General features: G+C 35.2%; 1 protein-coding gene across 3 annotated transcripts in view; it reads left to right on the top strand.

Annotated features, from left to right (window-relative positions):
- Nucleotides 1–25,483, top strand: part of CCDC91 (coiled-coil domain containing 91) — a 115,874-nt gene that overhangs the window by 79,615 nt on the left and 10,776 nt on the right. For all 3 annotated transcript variants that reach the window (XM_088537388.1, XM_088537387.1, XM_088537389.1), the window contains one exon: nt 3,301–3,414. In XM_088537388.1, the coding sequence (XP_088393514.1) occupies nt 3,301–3,414 (114 nt within the window). The remainder of the gene's footprint in view (nt 1–3,300; nt 3,415–25,483) is intronic.

Genomic DNA, 25,483 nt, shown 5'->3' on the forward strand with positions numbered 1-25,483 from the left:
AAAAATCTCTCAATCATCTATTTTTGATGGTAATTCAAATTAATGTGTTTTGGTAGATGATAATGAGGAGAGCATAAAATCAAAGAATTACAGAATGGTTAAGGTTGGAAGGGACCCCTAGAGTTCATCTAGTCTAATGTACATAGATGCACCTAGAGCATGGGGCACAGGGTTGCAACCAGGCGAGTTTGGAAGATCTCCAGAGAAGGAGACTCCACAACCTCTTCGGGCAGCCTGTTCCAGGGCTCTGTCACCCTCTGAGTAAAGAAGTTCTTCCTCAATGGAGGTGGGAGTTCTTGTGTTTCAACGTGCACCCATTACCCCTTGTCCTATCACTGGTCACCACCGAGAAGAGTTTGACCCCATCCTTCCTACATTCTCACCTCAGGTACCTATACATATTGATTAGATCTCCCCTTAATTTTCTCTTCTCTAGGCTAAACAGGCCCAGCTCGCCCTCATACGATAGATGCTCCAGTCCCTTCGTCATCTTTGTTGCTCTGAAATACTTGGGACTATACATTCATCTTACCATTTTGTTGTCCATTTTATTGGATTAAAAACATTTTATTGGTTTTAGCAAACAATTTCCCTTCTTTAGGTGTCAAAACTTTGAGAGGGACTGGCAGCACAATCTCCATATTTCTCTTAAAAATAGAAAATGTTGCAAGGGAAGGCATGCCCACTTCCTGATTTTGAAATTTGAATACATTTCACCCTGTTTCACCTATTCAGTTTTGCACAGTTGTTTTCAGTGTTGTCCTTGGGAGAAGTGTTTTCTCATCTATTCTTCTGTAAACTCTTCCTGCCCTGTCTGATCATCTATTTCATCTCCTTAACAGTTTACCTGTGAAGATGGATTCAACTGATATTCCCATGATTATGGTGCAAAACATCTGCTTCTTCTGCTGAGTGATGGGCTATGTGATATAATGATATTCTACACATATTCTATTTTTTTATGAACTATATTCCAATTATTTCTGCCTGGAACAGATCACAGAACTTGCTTCACAGAGGAACAAGTGACAGCTGATCCAGTAATTTTGGCAAGGCTGCAGATGGGGTAGTTCGGGAACCGCTATGTTTTTGCAGAGTCAAGATACCATTGCGTACCTGCTTGACAGTAGTTTTTGGTGGTTTTGGTGGTTTCTGGTGTTACAGTCTTTTAGCAGGAACAGGAACTGTTGCCTGTGTGTGATTAGGTAGCTGCTTTATGCTGCCAGTGCAAGATTACCTCTTAACTACCATGGAATTTGGAAGCCTAACTCACTTTTTTCCTTCTTCCCCACTTTGAGTACTATTTCTACCTACACTAAAAACATTGTTTTGTTTTTTATGACATGTAGCATCTCAATTTAAGTTACTAATAAGTTAGAAAAATTTTGTAATGAAAACCTGAAATGACAAATATTTTAGAAGTAATTTTCAGTTTTACTTTCTTTCTGTTTTTCTACCTTCTCACAGAAGCAATATGTCCAGTACTTACAGTGATTTCAGAAGGATATGGAAAAGCATTTTTCATTTAATTAAATGTTCTCTGAACAGTGCATAAGGAAGCACACATCTTAATAGTAGTGAGTGAGATCTCTGTCATTAGATCAGTTTATTTTTAATATACTTACAAAGTCTGGAAAATGAGTAGTCCATTGCATGCAGACTTTAAACGTGTCTGAATTCAGTAGTGCTTTGCAATAGTTTATAACCGCAGACACTATAATTTGAGGGTTACTATTTTCTGAATAACCGTTCACATTGCTGTCTGTGGTTGCATTTCCTAGATAAAATTCAGTACTGCCACCTGATATTTCTGTGGAAAGAAAAGAATTTTACTGGAAAATTGCAAAGCGTCGTATAGCTTATTGTTTTTAGAATACTGAGTGGAGTGACCTGGTATGCACAGCACACTCTTTTTTCTTTCTGGCTTCCTGTGTATATAAATATTTTTACATTTTGATTGCTAATTTATGTTTGAATATGATTTCTCAATTAAGTACTTAAATAATGTTAACCATTCTGGTTGTCAACTGTTGTCAAGCATGCATCCACAAAAAGGCTTATTTTGACTCTAATAGCCCTCTATGTGAGAGAGAGGAGGGAAAAAAAAAGGAAGGAAAAACAGGAAAACCTACCATCTTTTTGATAGGTAGAATAGAATGTTCTTTCTCAGTGGTTTTGTGAAAAATAGACTTTCCCAGTTTCTTGAATGAGTTAAAAAGACACTTAAACTGTCACTTATGGTATTTAATAGTGTCATTCCCTTTTAGCCAGAGATGAGATTAGGGCCCTTTTTTTATCTTTGCAACAACAACAACAAAATTAGGACAGATTTAATCATGGAAAGAGCAAAGATGAAGATGAGTGGAAAAGTCAGCACATACACTGACCAGATATGTGTAAGTACCAAGTAGAGTCAGTGGAGTCAGAATTTAAAAATCTTTCATATTGGTTCATAATCCTACCACGATAAGGACTGTGGTAGAAAGATTTGTGTCAGTGGCTTTCCTAAGTTATATCGCTCCAAATGTGTTGGACAACAGATACAGTACTTATTTTGTGTGCTCATCTGAGGTAGGCATGAGATTGCAGTGGAAGTCCACTACTATTTCATATAGCTTGTTTTTATCCACATTTGCAAATATAACACATGAGTTTTTCTGAATGGTTCATTTAAAAAAATCATCTTTTTCTTTTTGGTTTAAATTATGCATACTGTGTTATTATTTTTATTGAATTCAATATGATTTTCTGACTAATATTATGTTGTATGTTTCTTTTCAGGAATGTATGTTTCCTGAAACATACTTTTGTATGTTTCTTTTTCAGGAAACTTTTATATATGTCACCTCAATGTTTCTGAATTCTGAAAAACAAACTTTTAGCTAAATGTTTTTCCTTATTTGAGTGACTTCGGGAGACTGGGCCATGAGAAGTGAGTTGGGGCCGAGAATATGTTTCTTAGGCTGGTAACTTATGTAAATAAGTTGTGTTTGAGCTGGCAGTGGTGTTTTAAGGAATCATTCACAGCTTTCTGTGCTGTTGTGTGTTTCTAGCATCCTTTCTTCTGCTCTCAGTGAACATCATGCATCTATTAATACAGTTTTGAACTGTTTTTTTCCTCTCCTTTTAAGCACCTTAGTGACTGTAATACTGAATTTATAAGGTTTGCGTGAAGACACTTTTAGGAAATCTGTTATTGCAAAGAATGTGGCCAAGATACAATTTTAGAAAAAGCATTGACTTGCACAGTGTTTATAAAATACTTTAATATCTAGACTTACATGTTTTCCTTTTACGTAGGAAATTGTTAAGGAAGCATTAATGGAGGAACAAAAACGAAATCAAAAGGCAGTCGAAGAAGCTGTGAAAAGGACAAGAGAGGAATTGATGGAATATATTAATGAACAGAAAAGGGTGAGTTTCCAGTCTTTAATGGGTTTCAGTTCTGTTTAGGGAGAAACTTATGAAGTTTATTTAATCCTTAAATTTTAAGACAATCAAAATGCACAGAAAACAGCGTCAGGAGTTATTTCTTCAGATTTGTCACTCATTTTTTCCAAATGATTTCTGTTACTAGGTTTATTCATGCAAATTTACACAACTGTGGGTTTATCACAACCCTAAAATCAGGAATAGAAATGAATGCATTGTTTTAAATCCATAGTATTATTCCAGTAATTTAAAGAGAATACATGCTCTCCATCAAAGTCACTTGATCTGAGTTCAGTTTACTGAAGCCATTTCGGTATCAATAGTAGTTGCTACTTTATGTTCACAAATGATCTTTGTTGTGCAGTCTGCATGTACACAATAGCGCTCCTCTCAACCTGTGTTATATATATAGGTTAATTTCAGTGTTATGTCAAAATCAGGTGGAACTTCCTGCATTTCACTTTGTGGCCATTGCCTTCTGTTGCAGCACTACCAACCACTGAAAACAGTCTGGCCCCATTCTCTTGACACCTCTTTCATAAGGTATTTGTATACACTTTATCAGTGTATACACTGATAAAATCCAGTCTCCCCCTCCACAGGCTTAATAGGCCCAGCTCTCTCAGCCTTTCTTCACTGAACAGATGCTCCAGTCCCTTAATCATTTTTTGTTCCTCTACACCAAATTGTTCATGTCCCTCTTTTACTGGGGAATCCCGAACTGGACAAAACACTCCAGGTGCTACGTTATATGTGTTATATTTAACACACATTTAAATTATTTAAATATTGTTAAATATTTATTTGCATTAATTATCAATTATTAATTTAATTAATTAAATTTTATTTTTAAAAATAATTTAGATTGTTAGTGATTATAATTAGTAATTGTTATTAATTACTATTATTATTTCATTACTATTAATTATTAATAATTAATAATTATTATTATTAAGGGAAACCTGAAAAAAAGTAATATTTTGTTGTTGTTACTAAAAAATCTTATTTGGGGTATTGAATACTGGGTTTTCGTCCTATGTTCTGAATAATCTGACTTTTCATCCTCTCCAATCAAAGGAAAACAATGTTTCTGAGATGCTGTCGAGTCTTTTCAATTACTTTCTTCTGTACAATCCAGTAGTAAACCTATTTCTCAAGCTTTTCCTAAAAAGTAAAAGGCTCAGTATAATAAAATACTCCTAGCTTTAAGAAGATGCAAAACTAAGAAAGTAGCTTACTCTCAGTGCACACTAGCCAATGTAATACCACCTGTATTGAAGTTAATAGTAAATTTAATCAATTTTGTGTTTTTTCCAAAGAGGAGACAGGAAACATCACATCCCTTGACATGTTCCCATTGGAGGAAACTGTTGTGGTTTGTAATGTCTGATGGCCTTGAACTAGAATGAAGTTTTTCAACCTACCCAGAACTGGGGGGCCAGCCGTGTCAGTTCATCCATCAGTCCAGAACCATTCCTAAACCTTCTGAATACTCTTCAGCAGATTTGAAGTCCGGTATTGTTAGAGTGCTTGATCCAGCATGCATATCAACAGGCCACAGTGTAGATGTAGAAGCTTTTCAATGATGGTCCAAGAAAATTTGCTTTAGAACGGAGAAGCTCTTTTAAGACAGCTTTCTGTAGAACATTTTCATTTTAATCCATTCAAATATATAAAGTTCTTCCTCCTCTCTTTAACTTACTGTATTTTTTGCAACCACCAGGGCTTTTGATGAATATGCAGGCATATGGCTGCTCTTTCTTTATCTGAGATACTTATTAAGCATTATATTTGTGGGGTTTCTTTCCTCATTGGAATAAGTATTCTGAAGTCTCTTTTATGTGTTTCTGTTTGTCAGAGTTGTTTGGAATGGGCTTGAACAAGATCTGTCTTTGATCAGTCCATCCTTCTTGTGAACTTATGGCATTGTTTTGTTATATTTACTTTCTTTTAGGGCAGGATTTTTTTTTGTAGGCAGTAATCTAGTTTATGCTTATATTTCAAGACACAGTTTTTCCAGGAGTGTAGCATTTGTGTAAGTTAATTCTATATCTCATGAAAATTTTCTCTATATCCTGTAACCCTCCTTATAACATTAACTATACTTCATGTCCTATGCTTAGCTCTTAAACTGTTCCATACCTGTCACAAGCCAGTAAGTATGTCTTTGAAGACTCACGGTGACTTTTAGAATTGAATCTTCTTTTCCTTCTTGAACTTCAAAATGAGTTTCAATTTATATCAAGATCCCTTATACTGCTACTTCTTTCTTGAGTTAGAGTCTATCCTGCTAGGGCGTGGACAGTGCAAGTAGTGTGCTTTAGAATACTTATGTCCAAAATTGGCAGTTAGTCATACTTCATTTGTTTGCCAGCAAAGAGATAAAAGTTAAGGATCCTTTGTCCTCACTCATATCTTTCAACTCTTTTCTTCACTGTTCTTTACTGTTTTCTTTTACTGTGAATTCTTTAGAGCTGAGAGAACTAAGTGTTCTGCCTTTGATCAGATTCTTTAGTAAATAATTTAAGGACACATGCATAACATTCATCCATACTGAAAGTGAATCTTTAAAGATCTTATTTTAGAGCTTTTCCCAGTGAAATAATTTGAAATTAAACTGAGAAACTTTTCACATGATACATCTTTGACTTTTTTATACATAAATAAGTTGCATTCAGTAACAGAGAAATGCAAAGTCTTTGCATATTTTTTCATGTGCAAAAGGTTGAGAAGATTAATTTTTAATAGGGGAAATGGATAATAATGCTACCTTATACTAAAATGCCCAAGATAAGAAATATATTTCTCTCCATATCTTCGCAGTAGACTAGATAACTTGAGTAATCTTTAGCTTCCCATTCTTCTATTTTAGGTTCTTTAGCTTTTTGAGGAGTCACTTATACATAGGCCTATTAGAGGTAGAAACAAATAGGAAGCTTTTAAGTAATAAGCATATTGTTTCCAATCTTTTTACTGTTGCATATCTCACATACTCATGTCTAAAATTAATGAAGTCTTACATGGGCAATCCTTTGCCTTTGATTAAAGGAAACCTCAAATTGAAGGAAAAAAACAGTATGGGTAATGTTTATTTTTATGCAGTAAATGAAAGATAGACAATGCTCTGTGGTTACCTCATTTTCATACTTCAATTAAAAAGTCAAGTTTTTAAGGTTATATAGGAGTATATTGGAAACAGTTTGGCTTATATGCTGCTATCGTAGTTCTATTTTCTCTGGAATATTAAATAAAGAACCTAATACTATAAAAATAATTTTTCGTTGTCACAAATAAGATCTTGCAAATCTGGCTATCTAAGATGTGAAGGAAGTAATTTGACCTTTTAATATTTCACTGTCACCTATGTGACAGTGTGCTATGTGCTTCATAGCTGAAATTCAGCAAGACCTCTGTTCAAAGGCATCTTCCAGAGTTCTCAGGCTTCTGGAAGCTCATATAAAACTTCAGCAAACCTTGAAATAGCATTTAAATGCACTCGCTACAGTTATTAGTCAGAGATGCTTTTCTGAGTGAAGCCAAGAGACACTTGTCAGTGAATATTCAAGGTCTCTATCCCTTCTAACCTAAGCTTTACTAACTCATTTGCCAGAGTTGTGCACTTTAGCCTTTGGTCAGCCGACTATTTTGAAAGCAGCTGGTATTGTGACAGATCCCCCCATACTAAACGTCCCACATTTCAACAGATCACATAAGCCATTCAGGCTTGCTGTACTGATTGTACTGGAAAAAGCAAAACTGTGTTTTATCTCAGCTAAACCTGTTGTTTCCTGGAGGTTTGCTTTTCATCACTTTTCTTTGTGGAGCTCATTTGCTGCTCATGCAAACAAATGGAAAAATCCAATTGAGTTAAGAAAGACAGTGTCCCCAAATGACTAACTAAGCTCATCATGTGCACAGTAATACCCCGGAAAGGGTTGTCCCCCTTCTTTTCTCCTTGCGGGTCAAATCAGGCACTGCACCGTTCCTTTTGGTGGTAGTGTGATCCATTATCATTACTGCATTTTGAACTGGAAATGAATGACAAAACCATACCTAACCATAAAGGAATGTCTGTAATCCATATGGATATGCTAAAAATACATATATCCTGATTACTACAATTGTCCAAACAAAAATGGCTAGTAGCAGAATTACTTTGTGACATTTGCTGGTGTGAGTCATAAATGAACTATCTAAAGAATTTTATCCCTGAGGAGCAGTGCATTCGATATGTGACCAAATCACTTAATTCTCATAACCTTTATGTAATGTGCACAAATAAAATTCCATTTTACACATTTGTGTGAATTGATTTGGTTTTTTAAAATCTTTGTATCAATCTGCTTTAATGAGATAAAAGCAGACTGTCTCTGCAGTCGTTTGTTCTCAAATTTGTGAGAATTTACATAGTAATTTTAACATAGTTTTAGTATCATTTTCTTTGAGAGACAAAAGATTCCCCAAAACTGAGAACCTTTTTTCCTTTAATTTGCATTTAAATGGAAACTTCCTGTGCTTTTTTCTATTAAAAATAACTTAATTGTTTTTTAATGTTGACTTGCTTCTAATTGATTATAGAAATAGTTCCTTTTGTAATGATAGTAACATGATTATTCAAGTTTGTAATAACTATATGAAGATATTGCAATACAAAGGAATAAAGGAAAAATACACACATTTAGTTGTGCTTTTTAGAATACACCATGTCATTTTTTTTCTGAATGTCTTACTGCTCACATTCTGTATGAAATAGCATTTTTTGACAACTGTTGCTTGTTTTCAGTTCTTGTGAAAGGAATTGTAAAAAATCAGGCAAATCATAATAGTAAGTGTTATCAGCTACTCAGCAATGTATAATACAGTGTATTAGTACTTTAGTATTGCAGAAAACCCAATATCTGACATCAAATATTTCAATTCCATCTACTCTGTTCAGAAAATTATGGCATAAATATCCTCAGAATTGATTTAAATCTTCTACTGGCAAAGAGAAAAGACTTCTTTTCAGACTTCACTAAAGTTTTATCTATACTTTAATAAATACTGTGCTGCTGTCATTTAAATGCCGTAGGATGTTTCTAATAACTTGTTGTTTTGGTACATGTATCATTGTTGTATCAGATTTTTTTTTTTTAAACTTTCAGTGTTATTGAATGGTTAACATAGATTTGATATTTGATCTGGACTTTGCTGGAGCAACACACATACAGTCTGTCTGCAAATCTGCACACAGATTGCTGCCTCCCACAACAGAACTATCAAAATCAGTGGAATCTGTATGGACTCGTCCCAAAATATGACATATTGTAGCCATCCACAGAATATTCTTACCCATGCCCTTCACGTGAAAAAAAAGCTTCACTGAATTCCATGGGGATCTTACGCAGTCAGTACAGGGAAACACTTTGTTAAAAGTGGGCAGAGCATTTTTGATAAAACACCATTTCAGTTCCAATTCCAAAACTACAATCAGTATACCAGATACTGATAACCATAAATTCTATAGACATACTGGTTTTGTGTTCTAATTCAAGTTTGTACTTTTTTGTCCCTTCTTGCTGACTACCTATTTCCTTTGCATTGTTTAACTGATTAACATAATGATTTTTTTTGTTAAATCTAATAAAGGAACTGAATGCATACAAGTATCTGCCCTTGTCAACTGTGGCATTTTCTCTAAAGCAAGTTTTTTTTTTGTCTCTGCAGATTTCCATTCCTCCCTCCTACCCTGGTTGAACTATATGTCTTTAAAAATTCCAGGCTTTTTTTCATACTGACTATATTTCAAGGGCTTCCCCATTGTTAGGTGAAGCAACTTTATTTTTGTTTGTTTGTTTTTTGTTGTTTTTCTTTGTTTTTCTTTTGGTCTGCTTTGCAAAAATGCCACCTAGCATCCTTATGGACATTTCCATGTCTGTATGTAAGTACATGTATAAGTGTGTATGTATATATACATTTATATGTGTTGTAGACAATACAATATATATAAACATCATATATATAATAAAATGGAAAGAATACGAGAAATATATTAGCTTGAGGCCTGAAGTAATCATTTAAGGACATACTTGCCCTACTGGTTTCCTTGTACTTTGTCTTCATTCAGTGATCCAACATGTGAAGGAAACCTGATGCTCACTGTAGCAGATGCAGCATCTGTGAAACAGCAGAGTAGAAAACAGCTGTTGTTGCAAGTTAGTCAAGTGAGAATCTATTGGCCTGAGAGAAACCAAATCAGCAGAATTACAGAAGTAAAAGTTAATTTCTGAAAAAGATATAAACTTGAAAATAAAATATGTGGTGGCAGGAAAGTGATATCTCAGTGAAGTCATTATTGAAGTAATGAGTAAAAGCATTTCTAAACACCAGGTTCTGACCTTATCTCTGTACGCACAATATAGAACCAGAGATTTTTTTTTTAATATGCCAAGTTTAGTGCCTGCTGTTCCGTAAAGTCAATCCATGAAAGTTGCATTTTATATTAAGACCACCAGATGAGATGATTTTGTATTACTTTGCATATGGAAATGAGAAAATAAACTTTAAAACAATATTAAAATAAATTTTAAATTCTCAAAAGACCAAAAATGGTGAATTTCAGACTGTGAAGTCTTTTTGGACAAATTCAGATTTTCAGTGGTAACAACTAATAAGTTAATAGGAGTGGGGATTTTTGAAAATTTTGTAACTGAGTTGTCACACACTGTTTTGTATTTATAGCCAATGAAATGCTGCATAGAATCAGATTCATTCTAGGAACTGAGAAACAAATCCTGGGAAGTAAATAATATGGAAAATGCATTCCTTTACTAATTTTTTGAAGCTTTAAATGTCTTAATTGAATATGGAATTAAGATTATAGTAGGCATTCAGTATGCTATTAACATTTAGCTACTGTGTGATTTTATTTCACGGTTTCCTTTCTTGTTGGTTCTATATGCTAGCATCGTTAGACAATAAAATTCTGAGAAAGACTGCTGTACAATACCTAGGGGAAAGAAAAAACTCATGCTGTAGTCCCCTGCAATCAATGTGAAAGAAAAGCAGGATAACAGTTAGTCTCTGTACTCTCTGGTGTAGTTGTTTAAGTGGATCCTGGTAGAGGAAAAGATCCCTGCGGGCCTGATTCTGCAAAAGTATGCATGCACGTTTTATGTATTGTAATTTGTCCTGTTTACTTCAGCTGGCTTGCACTGTATAATTTTGGCAGAAAATTGATTTCAATGTCAGACAAAGGAAACATAGAAATGGCTTGGCACTCAGTTCGCTGCTCTATATGTTTACTGTGAGGAATGGTGCTTTCAGTTCCTGTCTCATACCTTGGATGTAAATTTGGGGACTTCCAGGAGAATATTAGCTATGGTTTTGTATGTAGATATGTTATAATTATAGGTAACTTGACAAATTTTCAGGAGGGCGCATTGCATTTTAACCTTGACAACTAAAATACAGACACATTTCTCTTGTCTGGCAGTACTGTGCGTTTAAAAGAATAAAAAATGAGTCCATGGAAAAAAAAATGCAGTAAAACTATTGCAAGTATAAATCTATTAATTTCTTTTTTCTTTAGTTTTTAAAAAAAATCTGACAGATTAGTAAACTCAACATCTTTTAGGAGAGTGGAGGAACAGTAGGAAATGTAAAATATTTTAGGGTCACATTCAAACTTCTTTGTTCTGGAAGGGATAAATTGGATAGCATAACATGCTGCATCTAAGGATTCAAAGGAGAACGTGAATTTTCCATCAGAATCTCTCATTTGTCGTTCATCAATGAAAACTGAAGCAAGAATTCACAGATTTGCTATACCCAACTGCAACAGCAAATTAGTAGCTATTAAATATAATATATTTTGTAGGTTGAAGGATTGTTTAAAAGATAGTGATGATCGCATATGTCCAAATATATTTAATAATGTCAATGTACAGAAGTATCTTTCTGTTCACTCTGTGTCAGATCCTCTCTTTTTTGTGATCACATTAGCTCATGAAACCACTTTCATTTATATCTAGACTTTCTGGAATAGAAATAGGATATAGGACTGGAGTGGACCTCTTGGTTTATCAAATCTAGTCTTTAGACATAGTGTATATTCCTTCCTAAAGTGGTCAGAGAAGGGTCGTGCTTACAAGAAATCCTATTCCGATTGATGGCATAAGCAGTGTTAGAAAACAGTTTATGACTTCTGCTTTCCAACTGTGTTGTTTTAAGGGCCAGGCTAACTCTTGGCAGTCTGTACTTTGTCTTAATCTGATATGTTTTCTAGCCTACTCGTCTGCTCACAAGGTCAAACACTTCCCACTTCTGCTTCTTCTCTACTTTAATAGACAGTCATTGAAACACAGCAATGTGGATTATTGCTTTCCTAGTAGTTCCGAATTCTCTTCATTGCATTTATCTATAAAAGTTCCAGAACATTAAACAAACTTTTGTGTTGCTTTGTTCTGAATCCAGGCAGAGCCATTAAAAGGCATGGTCATTCTGTGTCATCTTTGCTGAAGTTAAAAAGGTTTTGCTCTTAGAGGTTTGGCTGCTTCTGTAAATGCTCTTTTAGTGAAGTGCTTTTAGTTTTATTTTATATTGTATGTGCTTTACAGTAACAGATCCTATTTTGCCTTTGATGCAAATAGCTTTTTTTTTTCTCAGTTTCCCATTCTTTTTCTTGCATTTTGAAGTGCTATGGTGACATATAATATTTTATTTTGATTCTTATTTCCCAGCTTATACTGCTGCCTGTTCTAACAACATCTTCTCCAGATGTATATTGCTACTTTTCTAAAGATGTCTTTAAACTTCTGTATATTTTCCAAACAAGGTGCTTATTCCCTATTAGAATTTTTGTCTCTGCTGTCTTGTCTGAAGCAGATTGTATCCAAGAAATTCATATCAAGGGAGTGTATTTTAGAAAAATTCTTTCCTTGTATTTAAAAGACTTAAAATTCAGAGTGAAATTAAAATTCACTTGGTCTATATCCTGAAACACTAGCATTTGTATAGTGGATTTACAGCAGAACCTCAGAATTTTTTGTAGCTCATAATCAAAGCATTGTGCATTTTTGGCCATAATTTATAATTTGTCTTACCTGAATCGCTTGGTCATGTTTCAGAAATTAAACTATATTCTGACAAGCAACTTTTATCTTTATTTTATGTTCTCTCTGATTTCCATTGTTAGCTGGGTGTTCTGAATTTATAGGAATGCTGTCATGGGATCTTAGCAAAATTATTTATTAGTTTTGCATATGGATTTGTTTTGAGATTTTGTTCAGTCATCGCCAAAGAGTTTTATGTTCATTCATCAGGCATTTTGTGATCTTTTTTTGCATGTGGAGCTTGATCCAATACCTGATTAAGTTAATATCCAACTTTCTATTTGATTTGAATTTGGGTATCATTGCCTCAAAAATGTCATCTTTTTCTGGGAATGTAGAATTTTAGTTTTCCCAGTTATTTAACAGAAATTCTAATTACTTCAGCTTTTATATCTTGGGGTTTTGACTGTAGGTGCATTAGACATTTTAAGTAATTAAATTACTCAGGAGGAGGTTCTCTTTATGATCATTTATACAAGCCATTTTTGTACTGTGTACCCTTTTCCTTTCCTTTGTGCTTTTCTTTTTTTTTCATTCTTGTGATTCAGTTTTTAATGTTCACAGAACTGTGCATTGTGTATTTCAAAATAATTATTTCCAGTACTGCTAAATGTGTAATTGGACTGTGTTCTGAAATGGTGACTTGAACAATATTTGGAATAGAAATAGTGTTTTAGTGATCTGAAATAATTTTGTGGTGCAAAAATGTTTATTTCCTGTATTTTACAGATTTATGGCATCTTTTCTGTTAGTTTTTCATTTATAATTTGTACAAAACCGTTTTCCTTTATTGCAAAAATTAAGCCAAGGTGGGAAGAAGAGTGCACTATGTTCAGTCTAGATCCAAAACAGAATAAAACTTTTGAAAAAAATATAGCATTATCTGGAGCAATATTTGAATTTTATAGTAAAGTTTCACTTGGGGAATTTTGGCTAATTGAAATGGGTATAAAAATCTGCCGGATTTGATGTGTTAGAAACTAAAGGCTGAAATTGGTGGACAGAGCATGGAGGAGACATGATAGAACACGTGCACTGTTGCACTTCAGTTCTGCTTAGGTGGGAGCACATGTCTTACTATGATCCCTTTTATATTGAAAGGAATTTAAAATAATTCCCCCGAATTTAATAATTCCCCTGAAATGGTCTTCTAATTTTGGTAGCTCTGTCCATACGTCATTAGTTTATCTGATTTTTTTTTTTTGATCTTTCTATTTTTTTTATCTTTGGAAAAAAATTCTCAATGACTTCTGGTCACATGTTTGGTTATTAACATGGTTTTAGACTTTGTGATTGATATTTAGCTTCTTCTGCTTATGACATAAAATGCTAATGGTTCATCCTTTATAAATTTTCGATATTTTTCTGAAGCCATAAAGAGTTCTACAAACCCAGAACCATGCAGTAGGGTAACAATGCTAAATATTTAATGTAGCTGAAGACAAATTAAAGAATATTAACAGATTCTGTTCTTCAATATATACCATTAAAAATATTAGTCTCCAGCTGAATGGAAAATGATTCAAGTAATTAATTCATGAAATTACATTTTTGAAATAAGCTAAGAAGAATGAATTAAGTCCATGGATGACTTTGTAACTTTCACCTTGCCATCAGCACGCAAATCATGTGCATAGAATCATAGAATCATTAAGGTTGGAAGGGACCTCTAGAGGCCATCTAGTTCAACCCCCCTGCACACGCAGGGTCACCTAGAGCACATGGCACAAGACTGCATCCAAGCAGATTTTGAAGATCTCCAGAGAAGGAGACTCCACAATCTCTTTGGAGAACCTGTGACAGAGCACTGGAACTCTCACTGCTAAGAATTTTTTCCTTAGGTTCCTGTGGAACTTTTTGGTGTTTCAGTTTGTGGCCATTACCTGTAGTCTTTTCAGTGGCCACTACCGAAAAGCACCTGGCCCCATCCTCTACACTCCCTCCCTTGAGGTATTTATAGACACTGATCAGGTCTCTTCCCAGCCTTCTCTTCTCCAGGCTGAACAGGCTCAGCTCTCTCAGTCTCTCCTCATATGGCAGATGTTCCAGGCCCCTGATCGTCCTCGTAGCCCTGAGCTCTCTCCAGCAACTCCACATCCCTCTTGTACTCTGGAGCCCAGAACTGGACACAGTGCTCTAGATGTGGCCTCACCAGGGCTGAGTAGAGGGGCAGGATCACCTCCCTCAACCTGCTGGAGATGCTCTTCTTAAAGCACCCCAGGATGCCTTTGGCCTTCTTGGCCACAAGAGCACACTGCTGCCTCATGGTCAACTTGTCATCCACCGTGACACCCAGGTCCTTCTCTGCAGAGCTGCTCTCCAGAAGGTCAGTCCCCAGCCTGTACTGGTGCCTGCGGTTATTTCTTCCCAGGTACACGACCTTGCACTTAGCCTTGTTGAATTGCATGAGGTTTTTCACTGCCCAGTTGTCCAGTCTGCCCAGGTCCCTCTGGATGGCAGCGCAGCCCTCTGAGATATCAAGCTACTCCTCCCAGTTTTGTAACTTAATTAGTATTAACTACAGATCTGCAAATGTATTTGTTTTGGATGCTTTGTTCTATTTACTCTTTCTACAGTTTCTAAAAGCAATTTGATATAGTTGTATGTAATACTCCAATTGTTCAAATACACTTTTCACTTCCTTTTCAAACCCGTTTGATCATATGAATCACCATGGCATGAAAAGAAGAAAAACAAGCATGAGAGGCTCAGTGCAAGAAATCGCTCAAATTCAAGTATGATACGTTTTTAAATGGATTGAAGTTTGACCACTGCTATTTCTTTTATTAAACATGGGTGTTTGTATTTCTCAGTTTATGCTTCTCAAATTACTTATAAAATGCTGATCAAGCAATTACTTTTCTTGCTTGTTTTTGGTCTTTATGTTTAAAGATACACTGTTAAAACAAGCACTGTGTTCACATAACTGTCCTACAACATCTGGGTACTCTCTGTACTTTTATGACTTCATGTTAAATGAAAAATCCTTGTTTTTAATTATTAAAGAAGGGATTTCTTTCAAATAGATTTTAGGTCACTTCCATAAGTTGGTTTAGTATTTTCCACTAGTTTCAAATATCTTCATGTTTTCTCCATGTTTCTCTCAAGTCTGTGTTTGACTTGATCCTTTGTGCAGCTGAAACTGCACTTAAGTAATGTCGTCAATTTTTTCACTTATTTTGTGGAAATGGTTGAATGTTCTTTTACATTGTTAATGGCTTTTGTTTAGATAAAAGATATCATATTTTAACGCAAAGCTTCAGAAATATTTCTATCCATAACTTGTTGTAGACATTTCTGTTCCAAGAGATCTATGATTTTGTCTTAGTGGAAGCCTCAAAATTGGTAGCTTCTAACTTATTCAGTAGAGTAAGTTAGAGTAACTCAGTAGAGTTGCCTTCTTAGCAGGCAACTATTTCTGACAGAAGTTTGTGTTTGAACACTGCAGCCTACCACTGACTCATGGAAGTCTGCAAGTAATGATTCTGAGCAAAAAAAGACATTAATGAGTATAAAGTGATCAAGTACAGTTATGATCTAACTGTACCTGGATCAGACAAAATTCAAAATAAGCAGTAGGATACCTGCCAGACGTCATAGATGCTAAAAAAGTTAAATGCGTGGGGACTTTTCCCCCCTTGTTTTGTTTTCCTCCCCTTTGTTTTGTTTTTAAAGTAAGGTTTTAGTTTGAAGTAGAGTTTTGTTTTTGTTTATGAAAGGAAAATCCATGAAGGGCTATTGAATAAAGCAGTTGCTTCTCTGGTTCAAGTAGCTGACTTTTTTGGGATATTACAGTGCTACTTCTGTTATATTCTTTTCTTTACTAGGTACTCACTATTTGCCTCTGTTAAAGATAGATGCTGGGCTGGCTGGACATTGGTCTGTCATTGTAGTAACATGTGGAGTACAGCTTCTTGTTGTGTTCCTGTTAGGTAAAGAAACTGTACTGGTAGTGAAAAGGAATTCACAGACCAGTAGCTAGTTTCAGAAAAACAAAGTCATATCTAGAAGAAAAGCCAAATGCATTGGCTGTATGCTGTGATACGTGCATGTGCAAAATGATGTACCTGGTGGTTTCCGATTTCCTCAAGGGGGGCAGTAAGTTTGATAGCTGCTGCTGCTACTGCCACATTCACAGAACCTATCTGTGACACATACATAATGTGTTGTCTCAGCAGTAAATATGGACGTTTCTGATTTGGATTTTTATTTTTGCGTATGCATGATCAATACTTCTGCATTTACAACAGCAACAAGAACAAAAAAAAAACGAATTGTGGAAAGTGGTAGGATGGTAAAAAGTTAAATTATGAGTCATGGTATAATTTCGAATATTTCTGCTTTAATTGTCTTTAGACACTTGTGAGAGTCTAGCTCTTAAATCCAGTATGTTTTCATGTCACGATGATGTTTTCATGTCACATGCATCGATTTCATTCTTTTAGTACATAAATAAAAGATACTTTTTTAAAAAGAAATTAAAATTAATAACCTGTTTTTTAAAAGTAAAAACTTATGGTAATATGCATACCTTCGGTACATCACATGCCTCAAGAGAATCAAATGTTACTTTAAAGCATTGCTGTGTAAGCATTTTTAGGATTCAAAATAACATGATGGCAAAAGCTTATCATTTTGGCAGCCCATTTTAGATATTGTTTTTTTTCCTGCAATACTATTTTTCATGAAGTATAGTATAGAGTACAAGATTGTCAGGCAGTGTGAGTGAGTTTCAAACAGAAGATCTGTCCACTTTTAGGAATTAGTGTTCAGAAGTATTACTGCAAGTATGTCTGTGTATACAATAACAAATTTTACTCTGTAGATATTTTCAATAAAAGATACAAAGACATAGCAAGATGGTTTGGTTCCTTGGAGAACAAACATACTGAGTATTATTCTAAGCTGCCAGCCTCAGCATACCACACATTTGCATCTTTTCTCTTTTACTCTTTGGCCACAGGAGCAAGTAGATATTTGGTATATTTTACCCCTGTTAAGTTCTCTAGTCAAGCTATGTAGTTGTTGTGTGTTATTTTTCTAATGGAAAGTAAGGAGAAATATTTCTTGGAGGGGAAAAAGGTCTCCAGAATCCGTTTTCAAAATACTTTCATTATCAATTAGTGCTAAAACTGACAAAATGTTTATGGCTTTCTGAGATACATAAGTTGCTTGCATAAAAGGCAGCCTTACTCAAGAGAACACATGCAGTTCTGCATAGCGCTATTTGAAGAAAGGAAAAAATAAAAGAATTATTTTATTAAGACCACAGGAAATAGACTCAATAGCCTTGGAATATTTGTGCTTCCAAATAAGATCTTCCCCTAAAGAGTGCCGTTTCATGCAGTCAGGCATTCCAGGCTATTTTCCTAACTTGCATCACACCATTTAAATGTTTCAGTATGAAGTGCCTGTAATACTGACGCAAGCAATTAAGCATCTCTTTTCCAGATGAGACATGCATGAACTTGAATATCATCAGAGAATACATGGTGGTGCTTTAGTTCCTTCTAATCTCTGTCACTGTCTGTTGTATGGGAAGCTTCAAGAATGTCAGCATCATAGCTGCTTGCTACCTCTTGTGTGCACACTTGCCCCTTTAGTGGGCTACCAGTGGCTACTACACAGAAAGTGAGGTCTCTCTACATCTAAAATGCCATTGTCTCCTCAGTGAGTACGTAGACCAGGAAAGTCTTGGGTATTATATTTTATTATATATTTTTCAGAAGTCAGACATTCTTCTGCCTCGCATTGATCTTGGTAAAGAAAGACAAATGACCTTTCAGTCACCCATTTCCTGTTACTTTCTGAACAGGAGTGAAGAAACAAACTGACAGTAGTAGTGTGGTGTTTTAGTTGTTCTTACGAACGTCCTTCATTTTTAGTCAAGTTAGTTTAAAAATTAAACTAATTTTTAGTTTAGGGGTCACTTTTTATAGGTAGGTAGGGAATTTACAGACAGAAATGTACTTTTTTTATTTTTCTGTGTTGATGGTGTCCTTTTAAACTGTCCAGAAATGGACTCAGGCTAAACTCCATAAAACAAAGAAAAAAACCCAAAATATTTGCAAATGTCTTATAAAAGATTTAATCTTCAAAGAAGTTAATTGCTCACTAATGTATTTCAAACTAAGATCTGCTTGCAATTATTTGTTGTTTTCAAAGGTCAGAAATATAAAGCAGAGCAAAAAGATTCCTTCAAAGCATGTGCAATATTCAGGCTTCTACATAATCTGTAGATGTTTTTTGCCTTTTATTCAAAATCTGATACTCTCAACTCTTAAGATCTTACAAATGTTAGGAAGTTTTATAGAATGGAAATATATAAAGTTATTCTGTTGTCCGGTTCGTAGTTGAGTAAATTATTGCCTATTCACTTTTGAGTGTATCATAAAATATTCTTTTAATATGTTATGGTTCGTGTGTGTACAGCAGGCAAAAGCACAATGCAATAGGACATTTTCTATTGTTTATATACTTTTAATTTTTTTGAGGATATCAGTAGGTAGGGAAAAATGAAATAATTCTTGTACTTAGTATCTACAGAAGTAAGCCACCACAGAGAGAGTTTTCTACAAATTAAATCTGTTCATGCTGAATATGTCATCTAAATAAAATTTTAAATGACAAAAATTTACTTCATGATGGAAATACCTAGAAGTAAGCGTGTGTGGGTGTATTTTTTGTTTGTTTGTTTTTATGTTTATAGTTCATACTCGTCAGCTAGGAAATTCAAGCTTTTCATTTTTATATTGACTTTCATCTTCTTTCAAGAAAATTTACTGCTTGTTTTCTGACAACAAAGCAAGTTATATTAAGGCAGTGAGTTTTGTTCTGATACATGCACGCAGCACTCCTTTCTTTCAAAGGGCATATTTTGGCCTAGAGGGGAAATGAGTTAGCTTATATGTCAGGACTTGAGTAATCATTTGAATGAAAGACTTGTATTTGCTCAATCTGTATCTCCTTGACATACAAATATTCTCATCATAAATGCACTCCCATCTAGTTTTAAGTGACACAATCTGGGAGCAAGATATAATCATTGTTAGTGAACGGTACTACTGTGTGTTCCCGTATGATTTGTGCAGCTGTGCTTCATAACCTTTAGTAGACAGCATAACTAATCACCGCATTTCTCTGACTAATATTTACCAAGATATAAGTGCACATTTTAAAATTGTGAATATCCAAATGATTTTTTGTTTGTTTTGTTTTTTAACAGATCTTGAGGGGACTAGAGGGAGTTAGTGGGTTTTGTTGTTGTTGTTGTTTTTTAATATCATAGAAGCTAAGGGCAAAAATCACTGGCAACCTGGTGTAAACCAGCTCTGTTTTACTGTAAAGTGAAGAACAAGCTGAAATGTTTCTCCTCTGTCTTTTTGTAGAGAAAGTGGGGTTTTTTAGTTTGGTAGTAATGCCATTACTTTTGGAAGCTAGACTTCCAGTCCCATTTGCTCCTTAACATCCAGGTGCTTTCTCTGCAGTTCTGTTCAACTTGGGGCAGTTGGAGAGATGGCAAGGAATTGGTGTGTACTAGGACAGTAAGACTGGGTTATTTACTATTGGAAAAATATTCGAAAAATACAAGCATTTGATAATACACGTTTACGTAGGGTCACCTGTTACTCCGCTGTTTCTTGAAGTAATCCATTTGCGAGTTTCAGTGAGATTATTTTGTAATTTTATGTAATTGGTATTTGTGCCACCAAGCAAATGTCACAACACTTGGAGCCATTTTTATTTTACACAAGCATCAATCATCAAGCTTGTTAACATATTTGTGGCACACTGTAGTTAAAACAATTTTAATAACATTTTAGCTGGTTGGTTTAGCTCTGGCCAACAGTTGACACAGAGTTCAACTGTTGCTTTATCAGTATTGCATCCTTGAAATTATTAAATTGGTTGCCTTCTAGACATTTATGTAGGTAATGTTCATTTTAGCTTCTATTTTTGGAATTCCACAATCTTCTCATAGACTGTACCTTGGCTTTCCTCTCTGTGCTTCTAGACATTATGTATCTACTTTGGTGATACATCTATTGGCTAAAGCAATTTTCTGCAATTTAGTAAAATCTAAACTTGAAATTTGAATCTTTATATAGTTTTAAATCCAAGATAATTACACTGTAAGAGCTCAGATTCTTGGAATGATAATTGCATTTAGATTAAACATTCATTTCATTTTTATTATTGCCCAGCTGTGCCCATCCAATATTTTTTTTACACTTAACTAAATTTGCAAAACTATTTACTATTTCTAGTAAAATATATGTTTATGCAGCAGTTGGCATGACAATGAGTGGAAGCACCTTCTGAAATAGGTACTGTATGTCAATGTGGAATGAAGTGCTTTGAAAGTGCTTCTTAATTACCTATTAATGCCTGAGTCTGAATGGAAAATATTTTTTATCACAAGCTCATCCTGTAACTTTTTAGTAGCTAGACAAAACATGCATAGTCTGCCATTTTTAAAATGTATACTTGACTTTATTGTTCCAAGAAGAGCACAGACGTCATTTGCTGTTCTTGCACACAGAAAATGTCTGCTGATATCTATTTCAGCTGTAGTTTAAACAATATAACACTCTGCCTTTTCTGCAGTTATTTGCTTCAGGAAAGGCACAGCAAGCATTCAGCATCTGCTTTCCTGGTGCATCCAGACCTAAATAAAGGTACTCTAAAATAAAAATGAAAGTTTCTATAGCTGACAACATAGGCTAGATTGTGAGTTGGCACCTCAGGGTTGATTTTAATGAATTACGCCTTAAAATAAAGGCAAGAAGGACTGTGCCTGAGTATATTCTCTCAATATATTAGATAGAACTGTAGAGTATATGTTAGTTTCATTCAAGAGACTTCTGCATGGCTCCCCTCATTGCATTAAACAGTTTTGCAATTCTAGCAGTGGCTTTACTAAGACTTTATTAAAGTCCTGTCCCCCTCTTTCTTTTTTTATCCACATCTTTCTAGTTTTCCATTTCTCCAGTGGCAGGTTAACTCTGTTTAGTAACTGCTTTTAATCAGAATGATCTGAAGTGATAAGATATAGATTAATTTGTAACCCAGATTCCCTTTACCTGAAAGTAAAATGTATTAGAGAACTGTTACATAAGATATTCCATACATCCCACTTAGATCCAGACTGTAACTTTTCCTCTTACAGGGGATAGTGCAAGTGGAATACAGAAGCTTGGAGGAAGGTTAGCAAGACTGGTCATTTTCTTTTCATGCAGAAAATCCCAGTGCCTTTACCTGGGGCAGGGCTACATCAGACATTTTGTCTGGTACTCTTGATTCACTTACCTTGTTTTTGATTACAGAAGGTCGAAAAGAGAGAGAGAAAAGAAGTGAATAGCTGGAGCAGCACACTAAGTTTGTAAGTAGTGTATTAAGCAACAGAAGGAAGGACTGAGAAGAACTTATATGGCTTTTCATATGAAATGTTTTATTTGTAGAGTTACAATATTAGTATACCCCACTGTTGTGAATAGTTCTGTCATAGAATGATAGAATCGTTAAGGTTGGAAAGGACCTCTAGAGATCACCTAGTCCAACCCCGCCCCTGCACACACAGGGTCACCTACAGCATGTGGCACAACACAACGTCCAAGCGGGTTTTGAAGATCTTGAGAGAAGGAGACTCTACAACCTCTCTTAGCAACCTGTTCCAGTGCTCTGTCACTCTCACTGTCGAGAATTTTTTCCTTAAGTTCCTGTGGAGCTTTTGGTGTTTCAATTTGTGGCCGTTACCTCTAGTCTTATCAGTGGCCACCACTGAAAAGAAGCCGGCCCCATCCTCTTCACTCCCTCCTTTGAGGCATTTATATACACTGATCAGGTCCCCTGTCAGCCTTCTCTTCTCCAGACTGAAAGAACAGGAAAATAGGAAAATAAATAGGAAAAATAGGAAAAAATAGGAAGAATTCTTCTTGAAAAGCTTATGTTGCAGATTGCTGACTTTGATTTACTGATCTGTTCATTTGCAACATCATGCACCTAAAAACGGAGACTTCACTTCTGAGCTCCTGTAGGTAAAGCTCATGATCATCTGTATTATTCAATGGATATCAGAATTTTGAAGTTCACTGTTGTCTTATAAGTGTGCTCAATTTCAAGAGTCAAGAACAATTTTCTTTCAAAGGTTTCTTAAAGGCAAGTGCAAGTGGAAGAGACTAAGAAAATCAATTTCTTTTAAATGAATAATTTCAAATACTTACTATATTTTAATGTGACCTAGAACAAAATAGGGTGTCATTACCATTCTTGTTCCTGAATGTTTGGCTTGGCATCTGATGCAAGGCCTCAATTGCAGGCTGAAGTGCCAGTAGCTGAAGCTGAAAACAAAACTGTGGTGGGCAAACTCAAGATTTAATTTCAGAAAGAGTGTTTATATTTTCCCTGGGGCCGCATTAATGAGAGTCCAAACCCTAAATGTTACCACCAACATGTTTTAACAGACCAGTTTCCCAGTTTTTAAAATGTGGTGTCACCTTGAATGTTTTTCTTTTAACTTTTACCCCATCTTCTGACTTAAAAAGAAAAGCACAAAAGCTGTATCATTTTGGCCAAATTCAGTGCCAAATTTTCATAAAGATCTGTGTAATTCTATAAAGCTGCATTTGAAAGCACTTAATTACATCTACTATGTCTGTATCAACTGTTTTAATAATTCAGCTTTAAGTTACTTTGTTAAGTTACAAAACATACTGCCATCTGATATGTATGTATATATTCCAAGGGGCCAGATACTGATGTTGTTTATCAGTCCAATGTCAGTACATCCACAGCATGCCCAGGATGAACTTGTGACCAGAGGGTCAGTGCCAAGAGAGACAGTAATGATGGGGTCACAGAGAGTTCCTTAGCTCAGTTTCCTACTCATTCAGCTGGGCCTGTTTTGTGGCTTTAATAGGATTAAAGAAACATTTACATTGAGGCTTTAGGAGCATTTTTACACTGCTCCTTAACCCAATTCAAAGAGCGGTATAAATCCAAGGGATTAAGTGGGGGATTTATGTAAAGTTGTAGTGTAAGATGAGTTGGTGCACCTGGCTGTCCGTTTTTTTCTGTGAATAAAGCAGACTGAAACAGTGTACTCCGTATGATACTGAAATGAGCTTGGTGTTCCTTTGAACTGTAAAGTCTCTGTAATTCTGAAATTATCCTTTCTAAATATTAAAATTAAATGATAGTTTCTGATGGAGGCATGTAGAATTTCATTCTAAACATCTTATTAGTCATTTTTCTTTAGAGGCTTCTCAGGCACTTTTATGCCACATTTCAGTACAGAAGCATCATGCACTTAAGAGAATTTTAAGTTTCCTGGAAATTGTAGTACTCCGGATTTAAAAATGGAAAGAGAGGAATACAATTCTCTATCACTTACATAGGTTCATTAAAATACAAAAAGCCTGATTAAATATCCCAAATTGAAGTTTTCAGACTACTTGTGTAATCATTTATGTTGATGAAAGGACTTCAGTTGAAACTGCATATATAGCCTATAGATGTATTTTAAAATTACTCTAGAGTCAAATTACAAGAGTTTGAAATTTGTTACTTAAAGCTATTTCATATTCTTTTGTGTGTCTCACTGCATAAATCTACAAAATCTGAGATTATGCCTGTACTCTTTACTCAGGCAGAATTCCTTCTGAAACTGAAATCAAGGGGTGTTATTGCTGCGAAAAGATTGCAGTATCAAAGCCAAAAGAATTGGGGAGAGTGGGGAGGAACAGGAGGAGAGGGTCATTGGTAATGGTTGACAATGAGGTAACTGGTTGTTATATTTAAAACTTCTCTTGCTATTTATATACATGGTCTTTTAAATCCAACGTGCCTCGATATAATTACTCTAAGAGCTACCTAAACTTTGGCTTTGCTCTGCAGTCCCATAATCATGCAACAAACATCTAGATACAAACTGTTCACATTGATAACAATTTGCAGTGTTAGTCATCCGTGTGTATGTATCCATGAGCATGTATTGGAATTTTGCCCACCCCTGGGTGATAAGCAACACCTGCAGTCCAAGGAAATGGTGTATTTAGGAAGATTCCCTTTTTTTCCCCCTACTTTCTCTGTTACTGTGCCAATGCTTTCCCTCTATTCTGCATGTTCTTGATTTAGAAATAGAGGGGCCTTCATTTTTTTTTTCTGTTGCCTGTGAGAAAAGTCTATGGGAGAGGAGGGCCCTGTAAGTCTCCTGCCTATAACAACTGTCAAACAAACTACTATTATTCCTGATCTATCCTTGTTTGAGAATTCAACTGTATTTAAATTGTGCTTCTGAGTTGTAACCACATCATTTGTTTTGAGGTTCAGGAGGGAATATTATATTTTAGAGAATGAGCTGGTTATCAGTTGGGCTGTTCGGCATTCTGTACAACTTTCTGGAAGTCTATTTTGAGATTAAACAGAAGGAAAATTCAAATTTATTAATTTGATATGTGGAATTAATCACTTTGTTCCAGCTCATCACTGTTGTACTAGGCATTCACAAGAGAACTTAATCTCTTTCCAAATACTGGAGAATTAGCATGATGCTTTAGTGAGCTGCCTATACATATATATAATATTGTTATTACTATCACCATCTTGACTACTGACTTACATTATTTGGGAAAGACAGTTAAAGGCTGTGCATTATTTTTTTAATCCTTTTGGCTTGACTGCGGGGAAGGTTATTGCCCACCAGTACAAGAGAGATGTAGATCTATTGGAGAGAGTCCAGCGCAGGGCTACAAGGATGATCAGGGGCCTATGAGGAGAGACTGAGGGAGCTGGGCCTGGTCAGCCTGGAGAAGAGAAGGCTGAGAGGGGATCTAATCAGTGTATATAAATGGCTCAAGGCAGAAAACCACTAAAGTCCTCTACATTCTATGTAAGGACCCAGAGTCTGACAAGACTGAATAGAAAGTAGCCTGAAGTATTTGTAACTCTTTTGTTTAGTT

This window comes from Tinamus guttatus, unplaced genomic scaffold, assembly GCF_059628265.1.
Source record: "Tinamus guttatus ecotype Peru unplaced genomic scaffold, ASM5962826v1 Tinamus_guttatus_pri_ptg000753l, whole genome shotgun sequence".
Lineage (NCBI taxonomy): Eukaryota > Metazoa > Chordata > Aves > Tinamiformes > Tinamidae > Tinamus > Tinamus guttatus.